At 39.1% G+C, this 18,559-nt stretch overlaps 5 protein-coding genes and 1 long non-coding RNA gene across 6 annotated transcripts; 4 read left to right on the forward strand and 2 right to left on the reverse strand.

The window, feature by feature from the left end:
- Window positions 1-1,882: 1,882 nt before the first annotated feature.
- LOC103416850 (protein CDC73 homolog) lies at window positions 1,883-4,202 on the forward strand. The gene is made up of 3 exons (XM_008355063.4): window positions 1,883-3,101; window positions 3,259-3,341; window positions 3,500-4,202. The coding sequence occupies exons 1-3, from the start codon at window positions 2,039-2,041 to the stop codon at window positions 3,590-3,592; spliced, it is 1,239 nt and encodes a 412-aa protein (XP_008353285.2). The 5' UTR covers window positions 1,883-2,038; the 3' UTR covers window positions 3,593-4,202.
- A 21-nt stretch (window positions 4,203-4,223) lies between these two features.
- LOC103416849 (non-specific lipid transfer protein GPI-anchored 5-like) lies at window positions 4,224-5,375 on the reverse strand. The gene is made up of 3 exons (XM_008355062.4): window positions 4,956-5,375; window positions 4,707-4,766; window positions 4,224-4,588 (listed from the first exon to the last, which is right to left on the reverse strand). The coding sequence occupies exons 1-3, from the start codon at window positions 5,269-5,271 to the stop codon at window positions 4,461-4,463; spliced, it is 504 nt and encodes a 167-aa protein (XP_008353284.1). The 5' UTR covers window positions 5,272-5,375; the 3' UTR covers window positions 4,224-4,460.
- A 2,420-nt stretch (window positions 5,376-7,795) lies between these two features.
- On the forward strand, window positions 7,796-9,124 carry LOC139192891 (uncharacterized). Its single transcript, XR_011577430.1, has 2 exons — window positions 7,796-8,344; window positions 9,068-9,124. It is a non-coding gene; the product is annotated as an uncharacterized lncRNA (long non-coding RNA).
- A 1,352-nt stretch (window positions 9,125-10,476) lies between these two features.
- On the forward strand, window positions 10,477-11,872 carry LOC103425696 (non-specific lipid transfer protein GPI-anchored 20). The gene is made up of 4 exons (XM_008363785.4): window positions 10,477-11,014; window positions 11,126-11,152; window positions 11,345-11,395; window positions 11,507-11,872. Exons 1-4 carry the CDS (start codon window positions 10,678-10,680, stop codon window positions 11,716-11,718), a joined length of 627 nt encoding a protein of 208 aa, XP_008362007.2. The 5' UTR covers window positions 10,477-10,677; the 3' UTR covers window positions 11,719-11,872.
- A 603-nt stretch (window positions 11,873-12,475) lies between these two features.
- On the forward strand, window positions 12,476-13,704 carry LOC103403940 (non-specific lipid transfer protein GPI-anchored 25-like). The gene is made up of 3 exons (XM_008342782.4): window positions 12,476-12,932; window positions 13,092-13,157; window positions 13,281-13,704. Exons 1-3 carry the CDS (start codon window positions 12,548-12,550, stop codon window positions 13,493-13,495), a joined length of 666 nt encoding a protein of 221 aa, XP_008341004.4. The 5' UTR covers window positions 12,476-12,547; the 3' UTR covers window positions 13,496-13,704.
- A 272-nt stretch (window positions 13,705-13,976) lies between these two features.
- Window positions 13,977-16,990, reverse strand: LOC103403933 (proteasome subunit beta type-2-B). The gene is made up of 3 exons (XM_008342776.4): window positions 16,682-16,990; window positions 16,448-16,571; window positions 13,977-14,578 (listed from the first exon to the last, which is right to left on the reverse strand). The coding sequence occupies exons 1-3, from the start codon at window positions 16,837-16,839 to the stop codon at window positions 14,246-14,248; spliced, it is 615 nt and encodes a 204-aa protein (XP_008340998.1). The 5' UTR covers window positions 16,840-16,990; the 3' UTR covers window positions 13,977-14,245.
- Window positions 16,991-18,559: the final 1,569 nt, after the last annotated feature.

Below are 18,559 nucleotides of genomic sequence, written 5' to 3' on the forward strand. Positions count from 1 at the left end.
ATAATAATTAATTAAAGAAAAGTTATTTATTTATTAAAAAAAAAAACAACAACAACCAAGTTCGTCTCCCCCCACCCTTGCAACACAGAAAGAAATAAGAAGAAGAAGAAAAAAAAACCAATTTCATCTTCCCCGACCCCTCTTCCCTGCAACCTACCCCTTTCTTCCCTCTCCCGTCTTCCCATTCCCTCCTCCTCCACACCCACCCTCTTCCCTCCTTTACACACCCCATTCCTTAAGGTATCGTTTGGTACGTGGGACGTGACGGAGCGGAATGGGACGAGACGTTCCGTCCTAAGTTTGGTATGCCTAAAACGGGTGGGATGTGCTGTTTCACGGGACGAATTTTCGTTCCGCCTCACTCCCTGGAACGACTCGTTCCACATCTGTGGAACACAAAATTATAACCTCTCCGTCTCATTCTTCTTCCTCCTTGTTTCCATCTGAGGGTATCTTTGCTCCCTCTCCGTTCTATCATGTCCAGTCCCGTCTGCATATCAATCGATACCTAAATCCACACCCATTCCCCCCATTTTCTACGTGCCCAATTTCTCCACCCGGGGAATCGGCGGAAAACAGGATCTGGGTTGCAGGGAAAGGGAGGTCGGGGTTCAGGAAAGATGAAGATGGGGTTTTTTTTTTTTTTGGGTTGCAGGTAGTGGGTGCAGATGAGGAGGGAAGGAGAATACGAGAGGGGGAAGAAAGGGATGGGTTGTAGGGAAGGGGGGTTGGGGAAGATGAAGATGGGTTTTTTTGTTTTTTTCCTCTTCTTCTTCTTCTTCTTCCTTTCTGGGTTCCAGGGGGCGAACTTAGGGGTGTTTTTTTCATCTTTTTCTTCTTCTCATTCTTCTTCCTTTCTGGGTTGAAGGGCGTGTGGGGGGGTTTTTGGAGTGAAGGGGGAGATGGGTGGGAAGGAAGAAGGTGGGTGGGTCCCACCTTCTTTTTATAAAAATATTTAAATAATTGTATTTTAGTTTTTAATAATATTTTATTAGTTTTTTTAATATAAAGTGTACCACGTCACAAGCCATGTCAGCATTTAACGGAGGAATTGACAGATAACTGACGGAAGATATATCATTGCAACAAAATTCGAAGATAAGGTATGACATTGAAACATTTTAAAGATGAGTTATGAAGCTGTTAATGATCCAATAATTGGGGTAGTTTTATGTAATTTACCCAAAATTCTTGATATCTTTCCTTCATCAATCAGTAACCAGTACGTCAACCAACCTTCTCCCTACGACTCCATTTTCCTACTTCATCTATATGAAACTAACAATTTGTGGAGAAACCACCTACAAACTTGACCGAGTCTCAGTTGATCCACAATTTCTAGATCTCCAATCTATAACCTACAAATTTGAATCCAAGGAGAGAGAGAGAGAGAGAGAGAGAGATGTGTATGTGTGTGTGTGTGTTTTTTAGGGGGATGATGTGGCTTAGTTGAAGACTGTGGGGTGGTGGGGTGGGAAGCTGGTGGGAGGAGACCAGAGGGGGAAGGGGTAAGTGCAAGAGCTGCTATTATTATTAGGGTTCTTATTTGTTTATTTTGTTATTCAATGTAAAAAAATAAATTAATTTGATGTAGATTTTATGTTGTCCACATCATCAATTAATGAAAAATTTAACGGTATGTGATACATTGCAACATAGTGCATAATAAAAAGTTTAAAAATTCCAATATTATTAATATTTGAGGGAACTTCTTTTATAAAAAAATAAAATAAAATAGAAAATCATTATTAAAACTCTGATAAAGTATACGGATCAAAAAAGAAAAAGCAAAAGGGGAATGAATTGGTTATTTATGGCCATATTTCCCAATCCATTCCATAATAGGATATAATCCAAGGCCCAATACATAAAATCTCACTCTACACAGAAGCCCCATATACGCGAAGGGAAGCCCAAAACCTCAAAATCCCAAACCAGACAACTAATCGTTTACTCTCCGCAATCGTCAGAGAGTGTTTCAGTGATCACTCATATCACTTTCCACTACAGCTGCAGCAAACAAACTGCATCATCCTCTATGGACCCGCTCTCGGCCCTCCGCGACTTCACAGTCCGCGGTGACCTCGACAAGATCGTCCGGGTCAACGACGAGTTCCGGTTCGGCTCCGACTACAGCTTCCCCTGCCACGCAGAGACCGCCTACCGCTCCAAGCAAGGCAACCTCTACACCCTCGAAACCCTCCTTTATTACGTCAACAACCACCATATCAAGCACACCGACTACATCCAGTGCGCCCGCACCCAGGGAATCCCCTCCGTCACTTTCCCCGACCGCAAGCCCCTCCTCGACTACCTCACCGGAAAGATCTCCTCCTCCGACTCCATAGAGTTCCTCCTCCCTCCCCAAAACGACGCCGTCCACCTCACCAAAATCTCTACCACCCTCGATGCCGCCAGCAACGCCAACCTCATCAGCAGCGACAACGGCCATTACGACGCTTCGGATTCTCGGGTTTTTACTCAAATCGAGACGCCGGTGGACTACATGTCGTTGATTTGCTCCAGCGAGCGCCCGTTGAAGGACCGGGAGGGATTGCTGGAGTGTAAAGGTAGGAACTTTTACGCCGTTTTGACCTCGGCGACGAAGCGAGAAGAGGAACGACAGCGTATTGAGTCCCAGCAGAGGAAGGATGGACTGGTGGCGAAGAGTAGGCTAATGGGTTCCGACGAGAGGGGCATGACCGGGTTCGGAGACGAATCGGGTTACGACCCGAACCCGAAGCCTAAATTGCACCTCAAGGGGGGTAAAATTGGGGAAGGTGTGCCCATAATTTTGGTGCCCAGTGCTTTTCAGACGCTGATCACGATTTACAATGTGAAGGAGTTTTTGGAAGATGGGGTTTATATACCCACTGATGTGAAGGTGAAGCAGATGAAAGGGGCGAAGCCGGACTGCGTGACGGTGCAGAAGAAGTTTAGCAGGGATAGGGATCGGGTGGTGACAGCTTATGAGGTTAGGGATAAGCCCTCGGCGTTGAAGGCGGAGGATTGGGACCGGGTTGTGGCGGTTTTCGTGTTGGGGAAGGAGTGGCAGTTCAAGGATTGGCCCTTCAAGGACCATGTTGAGATTTTCAATAAGAGTAAGTCAAAACTTTCAGTTCTCAGGTTTTAAATGCATTGAGAAATTGTTATCTGGGTCATTGAGATTTTAGCTTTCTGAATTTGTTTTATGTGACTTTTGAAAGTGCATTGTAGCTGATTTCATGTGTTGCTTGTGTATGTTGTGTTGTGATGCAGTTATGGGGTTTTTCATGCGGTTCGAAGATGATAGCGTGGAGTCGGCAAAGATTGTGAAGCAGTGGAATGTGAAGATCATCTCGGTGAGCTATTTTTGCCATCTTGAGCTTCCTTGCTTCTTTGTTTTTAGATAGTTATGCTAGTTAGGGTCTTGCTTTTGTCATTAGAATCGGTGTTCCACCTTCATTCTTGTTTTTGGTTCTGTTGTCGGTCAATATTGAACTGTGTTCTAAATGTGCAGATTAGCAAGAATAAACGACATCAAGATAGAGCTGCGGCATTGGAGGTGTGGGACAGATTAGAAGAATTTGTGCGGTCAAGAGCACATTCTTGATGTGCATCAAGTTGCGGAAGAAAGAGATTATAGCAGTCCTGTTGGTGCAGGTTGCGCTTTTGTGCTCCTTCAACTTTTAAGTTTTGCTATCAAAATTTTGAGGATTTTTTAGGATATGTAACGTTGCATTTTTTTCTGAGGAGTGATGAGACTATATCAATCTAAGAGTACATGGAGATGCTTGACTGAATATCCAGGGTTGGCAAGGAGAATGGCTGAGGATGGATACTTGAAGATGGACTTGTCGTTTAACATATTTGCAATGTTAAGCAAACCTTTGCCCGACCATTGCAGATATGCAGAGGGTTTCCCAGTCCATCTAAAACTGATTGAGAAACAGTGGTCCGGGCCGTTGAACCATCTTTTCCTGAGGTTCTGCAAGACTCTGCGTGACATTCATCGAATGCGGTATCTTCACATATTTGCAAACAAGTCGGAAGGTATACAGGTCCAACATCTCCAGCCATCTAGGGGGACAAACTGCGTTATACAGCAAACGCTCGTAGTGGAAGTGATGTGTGTATCCGCGAGGACGGAGATCGAAAAGCCTATTTGTATATTGTGATTGATGTTTATGATCATAATTCTAATTCAGTTGATTGTGGCAGAAGATCGTCGATGGTGTTACAGGTTTTGTTTTTCACTCAGAAGCCAGAAAACATTTATTATCAAAGAAGGGAAGATCCACCAGTACAAATACCATATCAGCCTCTCTGAGGTTACAATGAATGTATATGGATCTAACAACTGAATTCAAAATAATAATCCAATACGTTAACAATCACAAACAATATTATAACTCAAAAAGTTTGGCCAACAGAAACAAATTATGTGGATAACTCGAAAAGTTTGGCCAACAGAAAGAAAATCAGCACATTGTGAAGGTAGCATATGCTGTAGCCAGGAGAAGAAAGAGTTGAGTCGGAGTGGACATCTTGATGGAGTTTCCGTCTGACGAGCTGCCTTGAGTCGATGGTACAGTTTTTGAACCGGTTCCTGCACGATATCAATACCAATACAAAAATTTAGCGTCAACCTTACAGATGGAGCAGAGGATTAAAATTTCAACAGATTCATTCGCAACTAAAAGAATCATATGAACTGTTTTTTGTACCTGAAGGACCTTCATTAGGAGAGTCTGCTGCTCCTGTTGGAGAGCCAGCCGGAGAAGCAGCTGCGCAAATATAGTGGTATTCAAGTTATTAGAAGAAGATTAAAACCAATCATTAGAATGTGAGCATCCAACCGAAATTAATAGGGTGAGAGGCCCAAGATCATTTATGCTATTAGGGAAAGCTTCAGTTCTCTGACGTGGGATTCACTCTAAACACCGACATAAGACATTGAGCATATGCAGGCTTACCATTGCACTGGCTGAGTGGTGGAGTCTGGACATTGCAAGCACCAGGCAATGCCAGAGCCTGAGTCCGGTTCACATTGATCCCTAGCGACGATCCACCGCCATTAAGGACCTCACACAAACACTGTGGGGAGGAAGAGACAACGCTGGCGAGCTGCGAGCAGCACCCGGAAGAAGGGGTGGAGGAGTTGCCAGTAATGTAACTGAGGCAGGGTGACATGCTGATGATCACGTTTGTGCAACTAGACTGGGCTGCTGCCCTTGCCAAGAACATGGTCACTAGGACAAGGACTAGAGACATCTCAAACTTTTGTGCCATTGGAATATAAGTTTTTTTGGGTTTGTGTGGGAAGTGATTGGGAAGCTGTGGTATATCTGAACTGGGATTTGAGTGTTTTGATTTGTTTGGTGGTTAAGGGGAGAAGTATTGGGGCTTTTTGTAAGAGCGCCGGGGGGGGGGGGGGGGGGGGGGGGGGGGGGGATGGGGGGGGGTGTGGGGTGGGGTGGGGGAGATGAAGAAAGAGGACAAAAATGTTGGCTTAATTGGTAACCTAACTTTTCCTACTTATACTATGTCACAAAGGGTTCTTCATTTAGTTATGAAGCTTTAGATTTAATAATTTGATTCAATTGTTGTATGGCTTAGCTGGCTATGGAATATTATGAAGGTCGGTTATTGGGTTACCAACTTCTACCGTTTTTGGCATAGATTAGATCCCAACTTACAACTTCTAGATATTCAAAGACGAGTCATTTTGTATTTATTGGATAATTCACTGTATTGGTAAAATATGTCGAATTACACATGAAAGAAACTTATACCTCTCATGCAACCAAATTTTAGTTTCAGTGACGTTATCTCCAATAAATACTTACCACGTGTTTGAAAAAATTATATTACCCGTCCAATGAACCATTGACACGTTGTGAGTTGGTGACATGAGAAAACTTTTCCTTCCAATCCTCACAAATGGCACGCTCATAATTTTAGAAGAATAAGTTTATTTTGTGTCTAATCCATTTTGATCCCTTCAAAATAAAAAAAAATATTCATTTACTTCTACGTTCAAATAGATCTTAAATTATAAGTTATTGAATCCAAGTAATAGGCACCAAACGAGCCTCGTAGAAGAACATACCACAAGAGAGATGGCAAACAGCGGAACTCGAAGCCATACTTTATTCTATCTAAGAGAACAATCTTTACCAACTCAATCAATCATTGTTGGCTAAAGTACTTTTATCTTTTATTTTCTCTATACGAGTAATATTAGGAGAGTGAATCGCACAATACATCAAACTTAAAAACTGATATATACTCTTAAGTTAAGATGACAAGCCCATCAAACAAATACTTGTTAACATAATTACTTCGCCCTTGAAAGAGAAACTTGTTAAGATAATTACTCCTTAAATTGCCCAGATGCTATGTTTGAAAGAGATTTTGGAGATAATGGTAATTACATTTATTTTTCTTTTTAGAATATCGCGCATGATTTGTTTGACAATGACGATATTTTTGGTAACTTGTAGAACAAGGAAAGTTGACTTGAGCTTATGATTGTGAACAATGAAGAAAGTTTAACACCTATGCATGAGATGAGGTATGGTGAACTACTCTTATCCTGTATTTGCTCCTGTCCACGAGATGAGGTATGGTGAATTACTCTTATCCTGTATTTGCATGCTTCCCACAACATATCTATGCTCGCATGCTGGTCAGCAAAACGTTACTTGTCATATGATTATTTAGCAAATGTGGAACGAGTTCCCTATTATTGTGGTCTCGTGATACAATAATACATATAAAAGGAAACGTCTTATTGAATGAGGACACTACATTTTGGTGAACCATAAATCATTCTCCTATAACAAGAAAATAATTGTTGAAGTCAATTCTACTCAATTTTTTTTTGTATTTCGTATTTCGGAAAGTTATTATTATTTTTCAATAATTATAGAGTTTCAATTACTTAGTCACAAAGTTTGAATTTTCATGAATAGTCGATAAAAATTTGTAGATCTCTCGGGGTCATTCTTAGTATTTTTGGATAGAGCTCGATCGTACAAATACATATGCGAAAACCATTCGTGAAACGGAGTTGTAACGATAAATTTACAAACGACTAAAGCTAGGGGCAAAAATGGTCATTGAGACCTCTATAAATGGAATTATAGAAGTCCCTGTTGTGAAATCGACTGTGGGTGCAGTGGAATAAATGAAACAAGACACAAAATTTACGAGGTTCCTCTACAGTCAGTGTGACTGGAGTACGTCCTCGGGGCAGCAGTGGTGCTTTCATTATAATTTGAAATAATAGGAGTACAAAGATAACTCTCTTTATATCTCCCCCTCATCTTCCTCTTCTTCCTCTCTTCCTCTTCTTTCCTCTCTCTCTCTCTTCCTTTCTTCCTTTTCCTTCTTTTCTCCCGTGAACCCCTTAATCACTTCATCTCCTCTTCTTCCTTTATATAAACAAAAGAAAGCATTATTCACTTTACAAATTTTCCACAAATGAATAGTGAAAATACTGTGTATAAATAGTAACAAACTATTCATGTGGACCATCCACATAATATTTACAACACTCCCCCTTGGATGGCCACAAGTCTTCGATTGACTCGTTAAAATCTTGATCTGTCTTGGATGCTCCCCCTGATGAGTATCTCCCCCTGATTTCAAATCATTTAGGTTGATCGTTGATCGTTCTGCTTTAGTCTCTTAGTAAGAAGAGTTGCTGAAAGAGTTGCTTTACTTGTTGTTAACTTTCCACAGGCTTTTTCTTGAACTGGGCTGGAGGACCTTCTACTAGACTTGATCCAAAGGTCTATTTGTGGATAATTTTCCTCTTAGTTAGGCTGACTATTTTTGTTTGGGTTCTATTTGTGGATTATTGTCGCCTCTTCAGCTATTGAGGACACCATTTTTGAGGTATTTTTCTAATCTCTCATTTGTTTACCCAATTCTACTTTTGGATTTGATTCTTGACTGACGGGATGTTGTGATGATGTGTAATAATGTTTAGTATTCTTTATTTTTTTTATGAATTTGGGAAATCAAATTATCCAAAGGAAATAAACGGTTACTTTATAGTATGTCATCAAGTTTAGAATGATAACTATGAATGCCCAAGTTATGATTAATGCCTCTATTAGTTCATTTGAATTTGATGTTCTCATTTGGTCAAGAAGTATATACAGTTGTCTTTATACTTAAGAGAAATTAAGTACATTGGACAACATCATTGGTCCTCTTTGTTTTTTTAATTACTTTTTTTCCCCCTCATTTTTTTTGCCATGCCCTTTCATTTGTATTTTTTTTTTAATTTTCCTACAGGTTTTCATTTGAAAGGAAAATATTGCATTCGTATGAATTCTACGTCGCTGCTCAGGTCTATGATTTTTTTCCCCTTGCTCAGGCATTATTGTCTTTTCACTGCATATTGATATTAACTTTCTGTTTGGAAATGCCTCTGTTTTTCTTTCACTTGCTGAAAATGTCCAATTATAAAGCAGTTCTTTGTTTTTGTTGCTATAAAGACCTTTTTTTTGGCCAATTATGCCTAACCCAACTCTTTCTAATTTAAATGCACTCCTTTTGTCGCACATTGTATTTGATGGAGCAAATGAAAAATGGATTATATATGCTCCTTCATTATTATATATAAAAAAACCTCCATCTTACCTTCGGTTGTGTGTCCCCCATTTGTATACTTATATGTTCTATTGTTTCTTCGTCAAATTAATCACAGCAGATTATTACATCATCATCGTAACGGTTATATACCTTCTTTACTATTTTAATTTCTACATACACATTTGTTTTTTTACTGTTTTTGTTGCTATAAGTAATTTATTTGAACTTCTGACTCTGTCTAATTAGTATCGCTGAGATATATTTGATATATGACTGAAGTTCAAAAAATGGGTTGGTTTGAATACACTTATTTTAGTTTTATTGCATCTGATAGAACAGATGAAAATAGAGGGAAACAAAAATTTCATTTGCACCTTCAGGATCACAAATGAACCCTATCTCAGTTTTACTTATATGTCCCCTTTTTGTTTTCTTATATGTCCCGCAATAACAACTCCTTTTTTTTCAAAATTTGTAGGAACTAGCTGAAACTGTAAATCTCAACATAATGAAGATGAAGATGAGCATTTTATCTTTTGATCACTGTAATGTGTTCTTAAAACCCGCAGCGAAGCGCGGGCATTCATGCTTCTTGTTTCCACTAAAACAGAATCTGGAGCCTTCCAGATTCATGGAAAAATGACTATTTTGCCCCTACTTTCGTTCGTTTCTATTTCATTCGTTAATACTCCGTTTGGCGAACGATTTTCGCCTACATTCTCTTGGAATTGAGCTTTATCAAAAAATGTCAAGAAATACGATAAAATATATGAGAATAAAACACGTCATCGTATAATTACGTTAAGCCAACTAGGGGCATTTTCGTCTTTTTCACTTAACGATAATTTATAATAATTTCCTGAAACAAAACTTTAAAAGTTCTCAATTCAATTTTTCATAACTACACATCGATCTATTTTCGATTTGTTTTTTCTCCACATATTCATAATTATGAATATATAATTCATATATTTAAATTTTCAGGATATTACACTAAAGGTTAGTTGTAGCGATGCAATAAAAGGAATTTATTAGTACCACACAATCTAGTTCATAAATTTAGTCACGTCTCGAGATTAAAATTTCGAAATATGACAATTATTTGTTGTATCGCTACGATTATTGTCATTCCATCACGTATCAATCTTTGACTTATATTGGAATCGGGGCGTGAAAAATGATTTCTTTTGCATATCCTTTTTTATAATTAAATGATTCTTCTTTTTTCATGAAAATTTAAAAATCTGCTAAACGAAATAGCAACATGTTCATAGGTAATTCTTTTGCTAATTCCTAATTGTGTACAAGTAGCATAATTGGCTTAGTTTTGGCTCTCAATTTTCGGGAGTCCTTGTATTAATGAGAAGTCAGATAATAACAATGACTGAAATTGAGGCAAATTTTTTTATGTAACTTGTTTATCATTACGTGTCAATCTCTCACACACTACATGATTGAAATTGGAGCAAAATAATTACCATTAATTTAATACCTTATTATGTTCTATCTTCCAAATCACATGATCAGGCTATATAATACGTGAAATAAACACATATTGATAACCGTCTATTACATGAGAGAATCTCTCTTAAAGTGGAAGGTTTGGAATGATTGTTTTGGATGGATCCAATGCACACCTCTTTTCACTTGTTGTTACTTAATTTTGTTCACACTTTCTTTCTTTATGTTCCTATTAGTATGATTCTATTTCTTACAGTTTGAGCTATGAACCAACCATATGAAGCCACATAATAAAACCCGGGCTTGGACGTTTCTTAGTCACCAAGTCTCTGCCCAAATGCAAGTCAAAATATGCTTCATAAATATGCCACATAATACTAATCCCACCTACTAAAAAACCCCATTTTTCCCATATAGTTCGTTAAGGTAGTTGATCTCCAAAAACCAACTCCAAATATTCACGTTTCCTTCTTCCCTCCACTTCTCCTCAATCCCTTATAAATTCTCTCACCCTTCTCACTTACAAACACAACTCACGATTCACAATTCACCATAAAGTTGTACACATTTCCAGCTCCTACGGAACCACAAATTTCCCTCCGATTTCGACACAAAATATCAGATAAAATGGAGATTTTCGTGCGGTTCCCCGGTCTAGTTATGGCAATGGCAGTGGCTCTGGTCCTGGCTCTGCCAGTCTCCGCCCAAGTCAGTTCCCCTTGCACCGCCAACATGATTTCTAGCTTGTCCCCTTGTATGAGTTATCTCACTAATAGCAGCGCCAATGGTACATCACCAACCGCAGCCTGCTGCAATTCGCTAAAATCCGTCACAAGTACTAGCAGGGACTGTGTGTGCCTCCTTGTGACTGGAAGCGTTCCCTTCCAGTTGCCAATCAACCGGACTCTAGCCCTCTCTCTTCCTCGTGCCTGCAACATCCCCGGTGTCCCTCTCCAATGCCAAGGTTAATTTAAAACTCTTGTAATTTTGACATGCTTTTTCAGTATTATCAACATGATTAATTATGTGTAATTTTCTATATGAATGCTAACATGAACATACGATGATTGTGCAGCCGCTGGTGCACCTAGTCCTGCTCCAGGTACCATTTAGTCTGACGGTTTGTAATTTTAGGTTAATATATTGCCTTGTCAGTCAGTCGGACATGTTACGATATTGTTTGAGATTGACAATCTAATATCATAACAATGTTGGACTGTCTGACGAGTGAATATTTTTGTATATTGTATGGTTGTTAGTAGGTGAACTAATGCTGTCTAATTGAATTTGGCAGGCTCCCTGTCGCCAACTCTTTCTCCTGGAGCTTCACCATCTGCTCCAACAGGTAATTTCTTAAACGAGTACATTTTCGAAGAAGCTTTGTAATGTTAAAGCGCTCAAATTGGTGACGGTTCTTAATATTGATATGCCTTGCAACATGCTTTCTGTTGAGCAGCTTCCTCTGTCCCAGAACCCACCTCATCAGCTGAGTCACCGGAATCCGACAACACACAAGGTTTGACTCCACCATCTACAACAGGGGGCTCTGCAGCTCCAACTGCAACTACTGGGAGCCGCCCGGTTCTGACTCCATCGGCTGCCACGCCCTCTTACTCGCCTTCTCTTCTGCTATTGGCATCCGGCGTTCTAGCTTTCAAGTTTTTCTAGGCTGATTATGTTATGTTCATCTCTATACATATTCTTTCGTACATTGTTGTACGAGTGTGAGTGTGATTCTTGTTTTTTGCTACTTCAGATCATTGTAAGCCATGTATTGGTGATTATTTGTTGTATTAGTGAAATAAATATTTGTTTCGTTTTATTTGGGATCCCTTCAAAAATTCAGTTCAAGTAAATTACTTCGAGACTCATCAACGGATGACATAATTTTTTCTGTTTTCGTGTGAGACGTTGCATCGATCACTCAGTACTCGCTCCGCCCTTAATGTAAGAATGTTGGGGTCAAAATTGCAACTCCACTCAATTTTGCACGGAGATGCAATTGATTCCAACATTCTTGAAGTTGTGTGGGGAGATGGAGTGAAGTGTTTGATGAAATGACTCCGTAAAGAAAAAATATTTCGGTTTCTTTCCGTTGAACTTTAAGCAGATGGATTCGAAGTTCGGATCTGTAACCATGTGGTTATCTGCAAATATGAGAATTTGTAAGCATTTATAAAAAAGCTGGGGAGTAACAAACTCATCTCAAGCTTGTAAAGCATTGTATTAAGCTTTAATGAATTCTCCATTTCCTTGGCTACAAGAAATTGGTGAATATTGTAATTTTTCGAATAATGGAGTAGTTTAGCTACACAGTTTGTTAAAAGAAAAATTCTAACTGCCGCCAAAAGGCTAAGCTTGGGCAGTTATAGATCACGCTCTCTTCGTTATTAACTGCCTACTCACTCAATCCCAATTCACGCAAACCAGCAAAGGGCACTTCTGGAATTATCAGAATTCCTCTGTTTCCCGCCATTTCTCTCTCAAACTCTCAAGCATGATGACCACCACTACTGCTCCTCCTCCTCTCATGGCCATCCTCCTAGCCTTGGCGCTCGTTATTCTCCGCTTGGGATCAGCAGAACCACCGCCGTCTCCACCACCTAGTTGCGCCGACGAGCTCGTGAGATTCTCGCCGTGCCTGCCTTACGTGTCGTCTCCGCCAAACAACATCTCCGACTCACCCCCACCCAAGTGCTGCGACGCGTTCTCGCAGTCGATGGAGTCCGGCGGCGCGCTCTGCCTCTGCTACCTGGTCCAGGATCCTCCGATGCTGGGGTTTCCGTTGAACGGGAGTCGCGTTCTGTCTCTGTCTTCCACTTGCCCTCTCAGAGACATTTCCACAAACGCAAGTGCACAATCTTTGGAGTCTCTCTGCTCAGGTTCTTGAATTTTCTTGAACATTTTCTTCTGCCCAATTTAGGGTTCTATATATCGATTCAGAAATTACAGAACTTATTTTTTAATTCTTGACGCCATGAATGTGAATTTTAAAGAAATTTTGGTTCTCAAATTCCAATTTTGTTGCGTAACTGCAACAGGATCACCAGAACTCCCTCCTCTCCGCAGCTCAACAATTTCAGAGATTTCAAGTCCTCCTCCTTCAGGTAGTTTTAGTCCCGCTCAACCCATGATTTTCTTGGATTTTTTTTTTTGGGTCAAAGATGCAATGCAGAAACCTTTGATTTAGCAAGAACCCTAAAAATCCCATTTTTACTATTATTTTGCAGGTTTTGATTCTGTGGACAATGCTTCATCTCCTCTCATGAGCTTAGCACCAGAACCAGCATACAATTCAAGCATCCCGCGGGGAAACAGATCGCCAACTCCGCCAAGCTCAGCGGTAGAACCAGCAAGGATTTCAGCTGCAATGAAGCGAGTGTACTTGAGCAACTCTTGGATTCTACCTGCCATTGTGAGCTTCCTTGTTCAGATATTCATCTGATGCTTCCTACATTCATTAAGATTTTACATGAAAACTTCACCGCCCCTTCGGCATTTCGTGTACTGACTTGATCAGGAAACTTGTGCAGTTACCCTGTCACATTGGCTTTCATGAAAAATTGTACGTTCACATATAAATTTTGAGATGACAACCTGTGTTAGTTGAGCGATGAGGTGTACCGAAATTCACCCACTCTCATTTAAGTTTCATCCGCACAACTTATAAAATCAACTTTTGTCTTTGCCGCATAAACAACGAATAAATTGTAGTTCTACTTGAAATTGGCGTCGCAAATCCTGCTCGAATAGTTCTAGCTAGCGTCTAGGAATTCATAGTAAGGGGCGACCCAAAGCCAACAAAATTCTCTGCTTTCCAAGGGTCGGGAGAATGTCCATCGTACATGGTCTTATCCTTGCTTTGCAAAGAGTTTGTTTTCACTGAGTAGTAAATAATTTGTAGCCAGACGGCCCGGAACCGGTCATTTTGTCAAAAGGAACAGTAAATAAATGATAACAAATAACTAGTCATTACAAATGAAACTCTCACTTTTAAAAGACCATTTCTCCTTCCAAAATACAAGTATTCCAGCAGCATTCACATCACAAGTTCAAGGAAGAAGAGAGCTATTGTGAGCATTTCGATAGGTTCTGGAGGGGCATCAGATTCACTTACAAGAGCAAAGGAAAATTTAGCCAACAAAAGTTTAAAAGTAAAATAAACACAAGTCTGGTGATGCTTTTAAATGATCGATCATGCTGCAGCAACACCGGCATCCCTGATGGACTCTCGCCATGCATATTCCCTTGCCCCGTCCTTGTCAACAATCTTGATCACAAAGTTTGGGGGAGCCACCACCAACCTTGACCGGATCTCAATGATGCACTTGTCGACCAAGTCAATTGCTTCCTCCACAGACATGCCACTGTGGTAGTGCCTGTCCATCAGTGAGAGTGCGAAGTACGACCCATATCCAAAGGCTCCTTTCTCAACCTTGTGAAGAGAGGCAATGTAATCGATGTAGTAAAGGGATGCCCCAGCCTCCTTGTCAAAACCAGCCATCAAGATGTTCACCATGTATGGATTCTGCAAAATCAAATTTTTAAAAACCAGAAAAGAAAGAAAATATCAGCTATCAACTATGTAACTCTATCTACTAATACAATCTCATCCCAGCATCTATCACTCATTCATAACAACTGAATTCTCTCTGAAGGTAAAGTTAAAAACATCCCTCTAAGGATAAACTTAGCCGTTTTCTTCTTGATGAACAACAAAATAAATTAATTGTACATGAAAATTCAAAGTGGACTTTGAACCAGACAAAGAAAATGGATAACTATGAATTGTTACAAGTCACAAAATCAATAAAGCAAAAGCTTGCAACTCAATAAGGAAAATCATAGCACGATGTAATCCCCCTTGAGATTTTAAGCACAACCCCCCTTATTTATGAGGTTAGAGCCATGTCACTTTCAACCATACCCATAAGAAGTGAACTGGTAGTGCTTATAACACCAGTAAAGCCTGCTTGAGGAACACAAGTTGACTACATAACTTTAGGAATATTATGTAAGCATATTCACTTTTTCCTGAATAATACTTTCGCCTAGGAACAGCCTAAAAAAATAAGAAGCACACATAAATTACTGGTGACTTCCAGATTTGCCCTTAACATTCCAAGCATTTGATGAAAAGGTACGAACATCCATGAGATAATGTTCTAGAATGTAGATGCAATATTGTTTGAACTCATACGTAAGCAGTAATTCAAAAGGAGGTTTAATGTATAAAACATATGGGAAGAAGGATTGGTAGGATATTCTGCAGACTACTAGGGTTGGACTTGAAGGCAAGAAGTCACTAGAATTTTAGTATTCATTCTGGAATTTGGGGCAGCAACTACTCCATAATTTTTTTTGTGTCGTGGCAATTAAGCCAAAGGCTATCAACAAAATCTGAGGAGTAAACATAGGCTATCAGAATATTTGAGTGAATGGTTTTTGGTTTGAAGATTGAACAATATCTGGAGGTATCTAATCTGATCGCACAAGAAAGAAGCCCATAAATGCCTCAAAAGGCACAACTGTGACTGAAAATTTTGCATCCAATGTTAAAACACATGCTATGTTAGAAATTATGTTATACAATGGTGTCATAAACATATTCTAATAAGACAAAGACTTCAATAAAAATGAAAACTGAAATAAAAAGAGTTAGACAAGCTAGATTGCAAACTTTCAGACGAACACTTCGAAGCTCAAGTAAGTGTCTAGGAAACTTCCCAAGCGGTCTCATTTCAATGAAAATGCTTGAATATATAACTAACTTTCAAATTTATATTCTCAGATACAACCTGGAAGTTTGGATTTTTGGAGAAACATTATACACAAGTAATACACATCTAAAACAAAATTTAGATCAAAATTAGATTTTTTTAGTATGCCTAATTAGATTCATAACTCTTGTCAACCCAGATTGTATAATCATATAACTAGCATCTACAGAACCTACATGCATCACTACCAGATTATTTGATACACTTCAGTCTCTGATCACTTAACTTGGCAATATAACTTTAACTCAGTAAATTACCTCTTATGTGACTTTAACTCGGTCAATTAAAGCATACCATTGCGAGATTTACTCAAGTTATAACTGCATATGTTCAAACCAAAACAATGTGCACAAAATAAAACATTTACCTATTCACATATTTAATCTTTTTTCGGCTTGCACCGGCATCATGTAGTTAATTTCCACATTGTTTCATTCTAACTAAACCCCAATTACCATTACTCAACAAAAACCCTAAACTAGCAGGAGGAGAAAACCCCTAAAAAAAATATAAGATTACTAACCTAAACACCAGATCCCTAATACTGGTAAAAAATCCAATCAACCAAACCATATACCCCAAAAGTTTATTTAACGTATCCCAGAAAAAGCCCATACCTTTCGCAAGGCAGTGGCGAGCTCGCCGCGGGTGAAATTGGCAGCAGCAGCGGTGGTCAACGGAATCCCATTCCGGAACTGGTACAATGCCACGTTCTTCTGTATGTATTCCGTGAACTGAACCCTAATTTCCCCAAAATATTCAAAAAAAAATCTCAATCAGATTACAGAACACGATAATCGACAATCAAACCGAAACCCAGAAACGAAAATTAAAAAAGAAATATTTTGAACCTGTCGCCGGGCTCGCCGCTAGCAGCGACGAGCTTGTGGGAGTCGAGCACCATGATCTTGTCTTCGTTGGACTTGTGGACCAGTATGCTGTGCACGGCTGAAGTGTCCGCTGCCACGACGGCGAAGCCATCGCCTACCAAACCGAAGATGGACTCCATTGCTTGTTGATCTGCTGGCTTGTCGAGTTTCGATCTCTCTCTCTCTCTGGGTTTTCTGATTTCTTTGGAGCTGGGGAACACTGTGTTCTGCTTTTGGGTTAAGAAATTTGGAGGTAATAACAGAGGAGGCAACTTGAGGAACAAGTTCACTCATTCAGAGGCCGTTATTGGGCCGGTTCGCTGGGCCGGGCCTAAGTTTTACGAGAGTTTTAACGAAAAACTCACGGTATTGTTCAATTTAACGAAAATCCACATTTTTACACTAAAAAGTCAAACCTGGTACTATTCATTTTACCCTTTATTTTGTCCTTATCATTAAAACTCAAAGTTTTCAAATCTTTTTCATTAGTTTTTCTAAGTTTTAATCTATGTGTCCAATTACGCTTATATGGCCCGGTATGTGGGCTAGCAAGGTTAGGAGTGTTAATTATCATCCCACGTTCATCTCACGTCATCTCTAATGAAGGTTAAGAGCTAAATGGCTCAAAAAATCAAACCCTCCGACTCTCTCTCTCTCTCTCTCTCTCTCTCTCTCTCTCTCTCATAATTCTCTTAGTTTCCCCACTATTCCACAAAACCAAAACTCTTTGTCTCTGTTGCTTCGTATCTCTTTCACCTCTTTCAAGCAAAACACCACACAATCACCCTCTCTCTCTCTCTCTCTCTCTCTCTCTCTCTCTCTCTCTATATATATATATATATATATATGTTTATGCATACACAGTCGCTGTTGTAGCTGCTGTTGTATTGTATCTTATTCATTAGAAGAAATAGATAGGGAGAGCACCTACACATAGATTAGATATGAAACATGTAAACCTATGAATACAAATCATGTGATTTTACTGGATCAATAGTTCTTACTGATAGTGTAACATGAGAGAACTATATATGATAGCAGAACATTTTATAAGGTCGACTAATTATGATCTATATGGTTAATGATGATCCATTGATAATACAAATTATGTTGTCTCATTCATCTATAATCATGTTTATTACCTATAAACGTATAACAAAAAAGTACACAATTAGCTGAGGTGAATAGAAAAAGGGCCACAAGCAAGTAAAAGACAGCACAGAACTTGGCCGTTTCTAAATGCTTGGCGACAGTACAGCAACTAGAAAGAGGATTGGAAGAAGAACGAAGGCGGTGCTTTTCAATTACATTGGTGCTACTTTGGTGTGTTTGTATAAGTAAAACACCAATGATAAGATCTGCCCTATATTAATGTAAAGTAGGCAATTTTAAACACTAATCGATGAAGATATATATTGTCTGATTCGCTCATCAACTAGAATTTATCTAGCATGCTACCAACACTCTATTTTCAAATGGCTTTTTAGCCAAAATGGTCCATAAGATTGGAATAACTCCTTACTTTAGTTCTAAGGTTTGAAATTGATAGAAGTGATTCCTAAGTTTGTCCACCATTAATCATTTTTGTCATTCCATGAAAAATCTCCATTAAATAAGAGTCAAAATGACAAAAATACTCTTAATTTTTTACAAATCATTTTAGCCCATTATTTATTAAATTGAGAGTATTTTTGTCATTTGATTCTTATTTAATAGAAATTTTCACGGAATAAGATTGTTGGTGGTGGACAAACTCATGACCACTTTTATTGATTTCAAATTTAAGAAACCAAAGTGAGGATTTATACAAATTTCATGGACCAATTTTGCGAAAAAGCCTTTTCAAATTTAATTTTTTTC

The sequence above is a fragment of the Malus domestica genome, chromosome 16 (assembly GCF_042453785.1).
Source record: "Malus domestica chromosome 16, GDT2T_hap1".
Taxonomy (NCBI): domain Eukaryota; kingdom Viridiplantae; phylum Streptophyta; class Magnoliopsida; order Rosales; family Rosaceae; genus Malus; species Malus domestica.

Coding starts and splice junctions, on each gene's coding strand:
- LOC103416850 (XM_008355063.4), top strand. CDS start 2,039: ATGGACCCGCTCTCGGCCCTCCGCGACTTCACAGTCCGCGGTGACCTC. Junction 3,102..3,258: donor TGTTGAGATTTTCAATAAGA/GTAAGTCAAAAC, acceptor GTTGTGATGCAG/TTATGGGGTTTTTCATGCGG. Junction 3,342..3,499: donor GGAATGTGAAGATCATCTCG/GTGAGCTATTTT, acceptor CTAAATGTGCAG/ATTAGCAAGAATAAACGACA.
- LOC103403940 (XM_008342782.4), top strand. CDS start 12,548: ATGATGACCACCACTACTGCTCCTCCTCCTCTCATGGCCATCCTCCTA. Junction 12,933..13,091: donor TTTGGAGTCTCTCTGCTCAG/GTTCTTGAATTT, acceptor TAACTGCAACAG/GATCACCAGAACTCCCTCCT. Junction 13,158..13,280: donor TTCAAGTCCTCCTCCTTCAG/GTAGTTTTAGTC, acceptor ATTATTTTGCAG/GTTTTGATTCTGTGGACAAT.
- LOC103425696 (XM_008363785.4), top strand. CDS start 10,678: ATGGAGATTTTCGTGCGGTTCCCCGGTCTAGTTATGGCAATGGCAGTG. Junction 11,153..11,344: donor TGCACCTAGTCCTGCTCCAG/GTACCATTTAGT, acceptor TGAATTTGGCAG/GCTCCCTGTCGCCAACTCTT. Junction 11,396..11,506: donor TTCACCATCTGCTCCAACAG/GTAATTTCTTAA, acceptor TCTGTTGAGCAG/CTTCCTCTGTCCCAGAACCC.
- LOC103403933 (XM_008342776.4), bottom strand. CDS start 16,839: ATGGAGTCCATCTTCGGTTTGGTAGGCGATGGCTTCGCCGTCGTGGCA. Junction 16,572..16,681: donor AGCGGCGAGCCCGGCGACAG/GTTCAAAATATT, acceptor TGGGGAAATTAG/GGTTCAGTTCACGGAATACA. Junction 14,579..16,447: donor TCGCCACTGCCTTGCGAAAG/GTATGGGCTTTT, acceptor TTGATTTTGCAG/AATCCATACATGGTGAACAT.
- LOC103416849 (XM_008355062.4), bottom strand. CDS start 5,271: ATGGCACAAAAGTTTGAGATGTCTCTAGTCCTTGTCCTAGTGACCATG. Junction 4,767..4,955: donor ACCACTCAGCCAGTGCAATG/GTAAGCCTGCAT, acceptor ATATTTGCGCAG/CTGCTTCTCCGGCTGGCTCT. Junction 4,589..4,706: donor TCCTAATGAAGGTCCTTCAG/GTACAAAAAACA, acceptor GATATCGTGCAG/GAACCGGTTCAAAAACTGTA.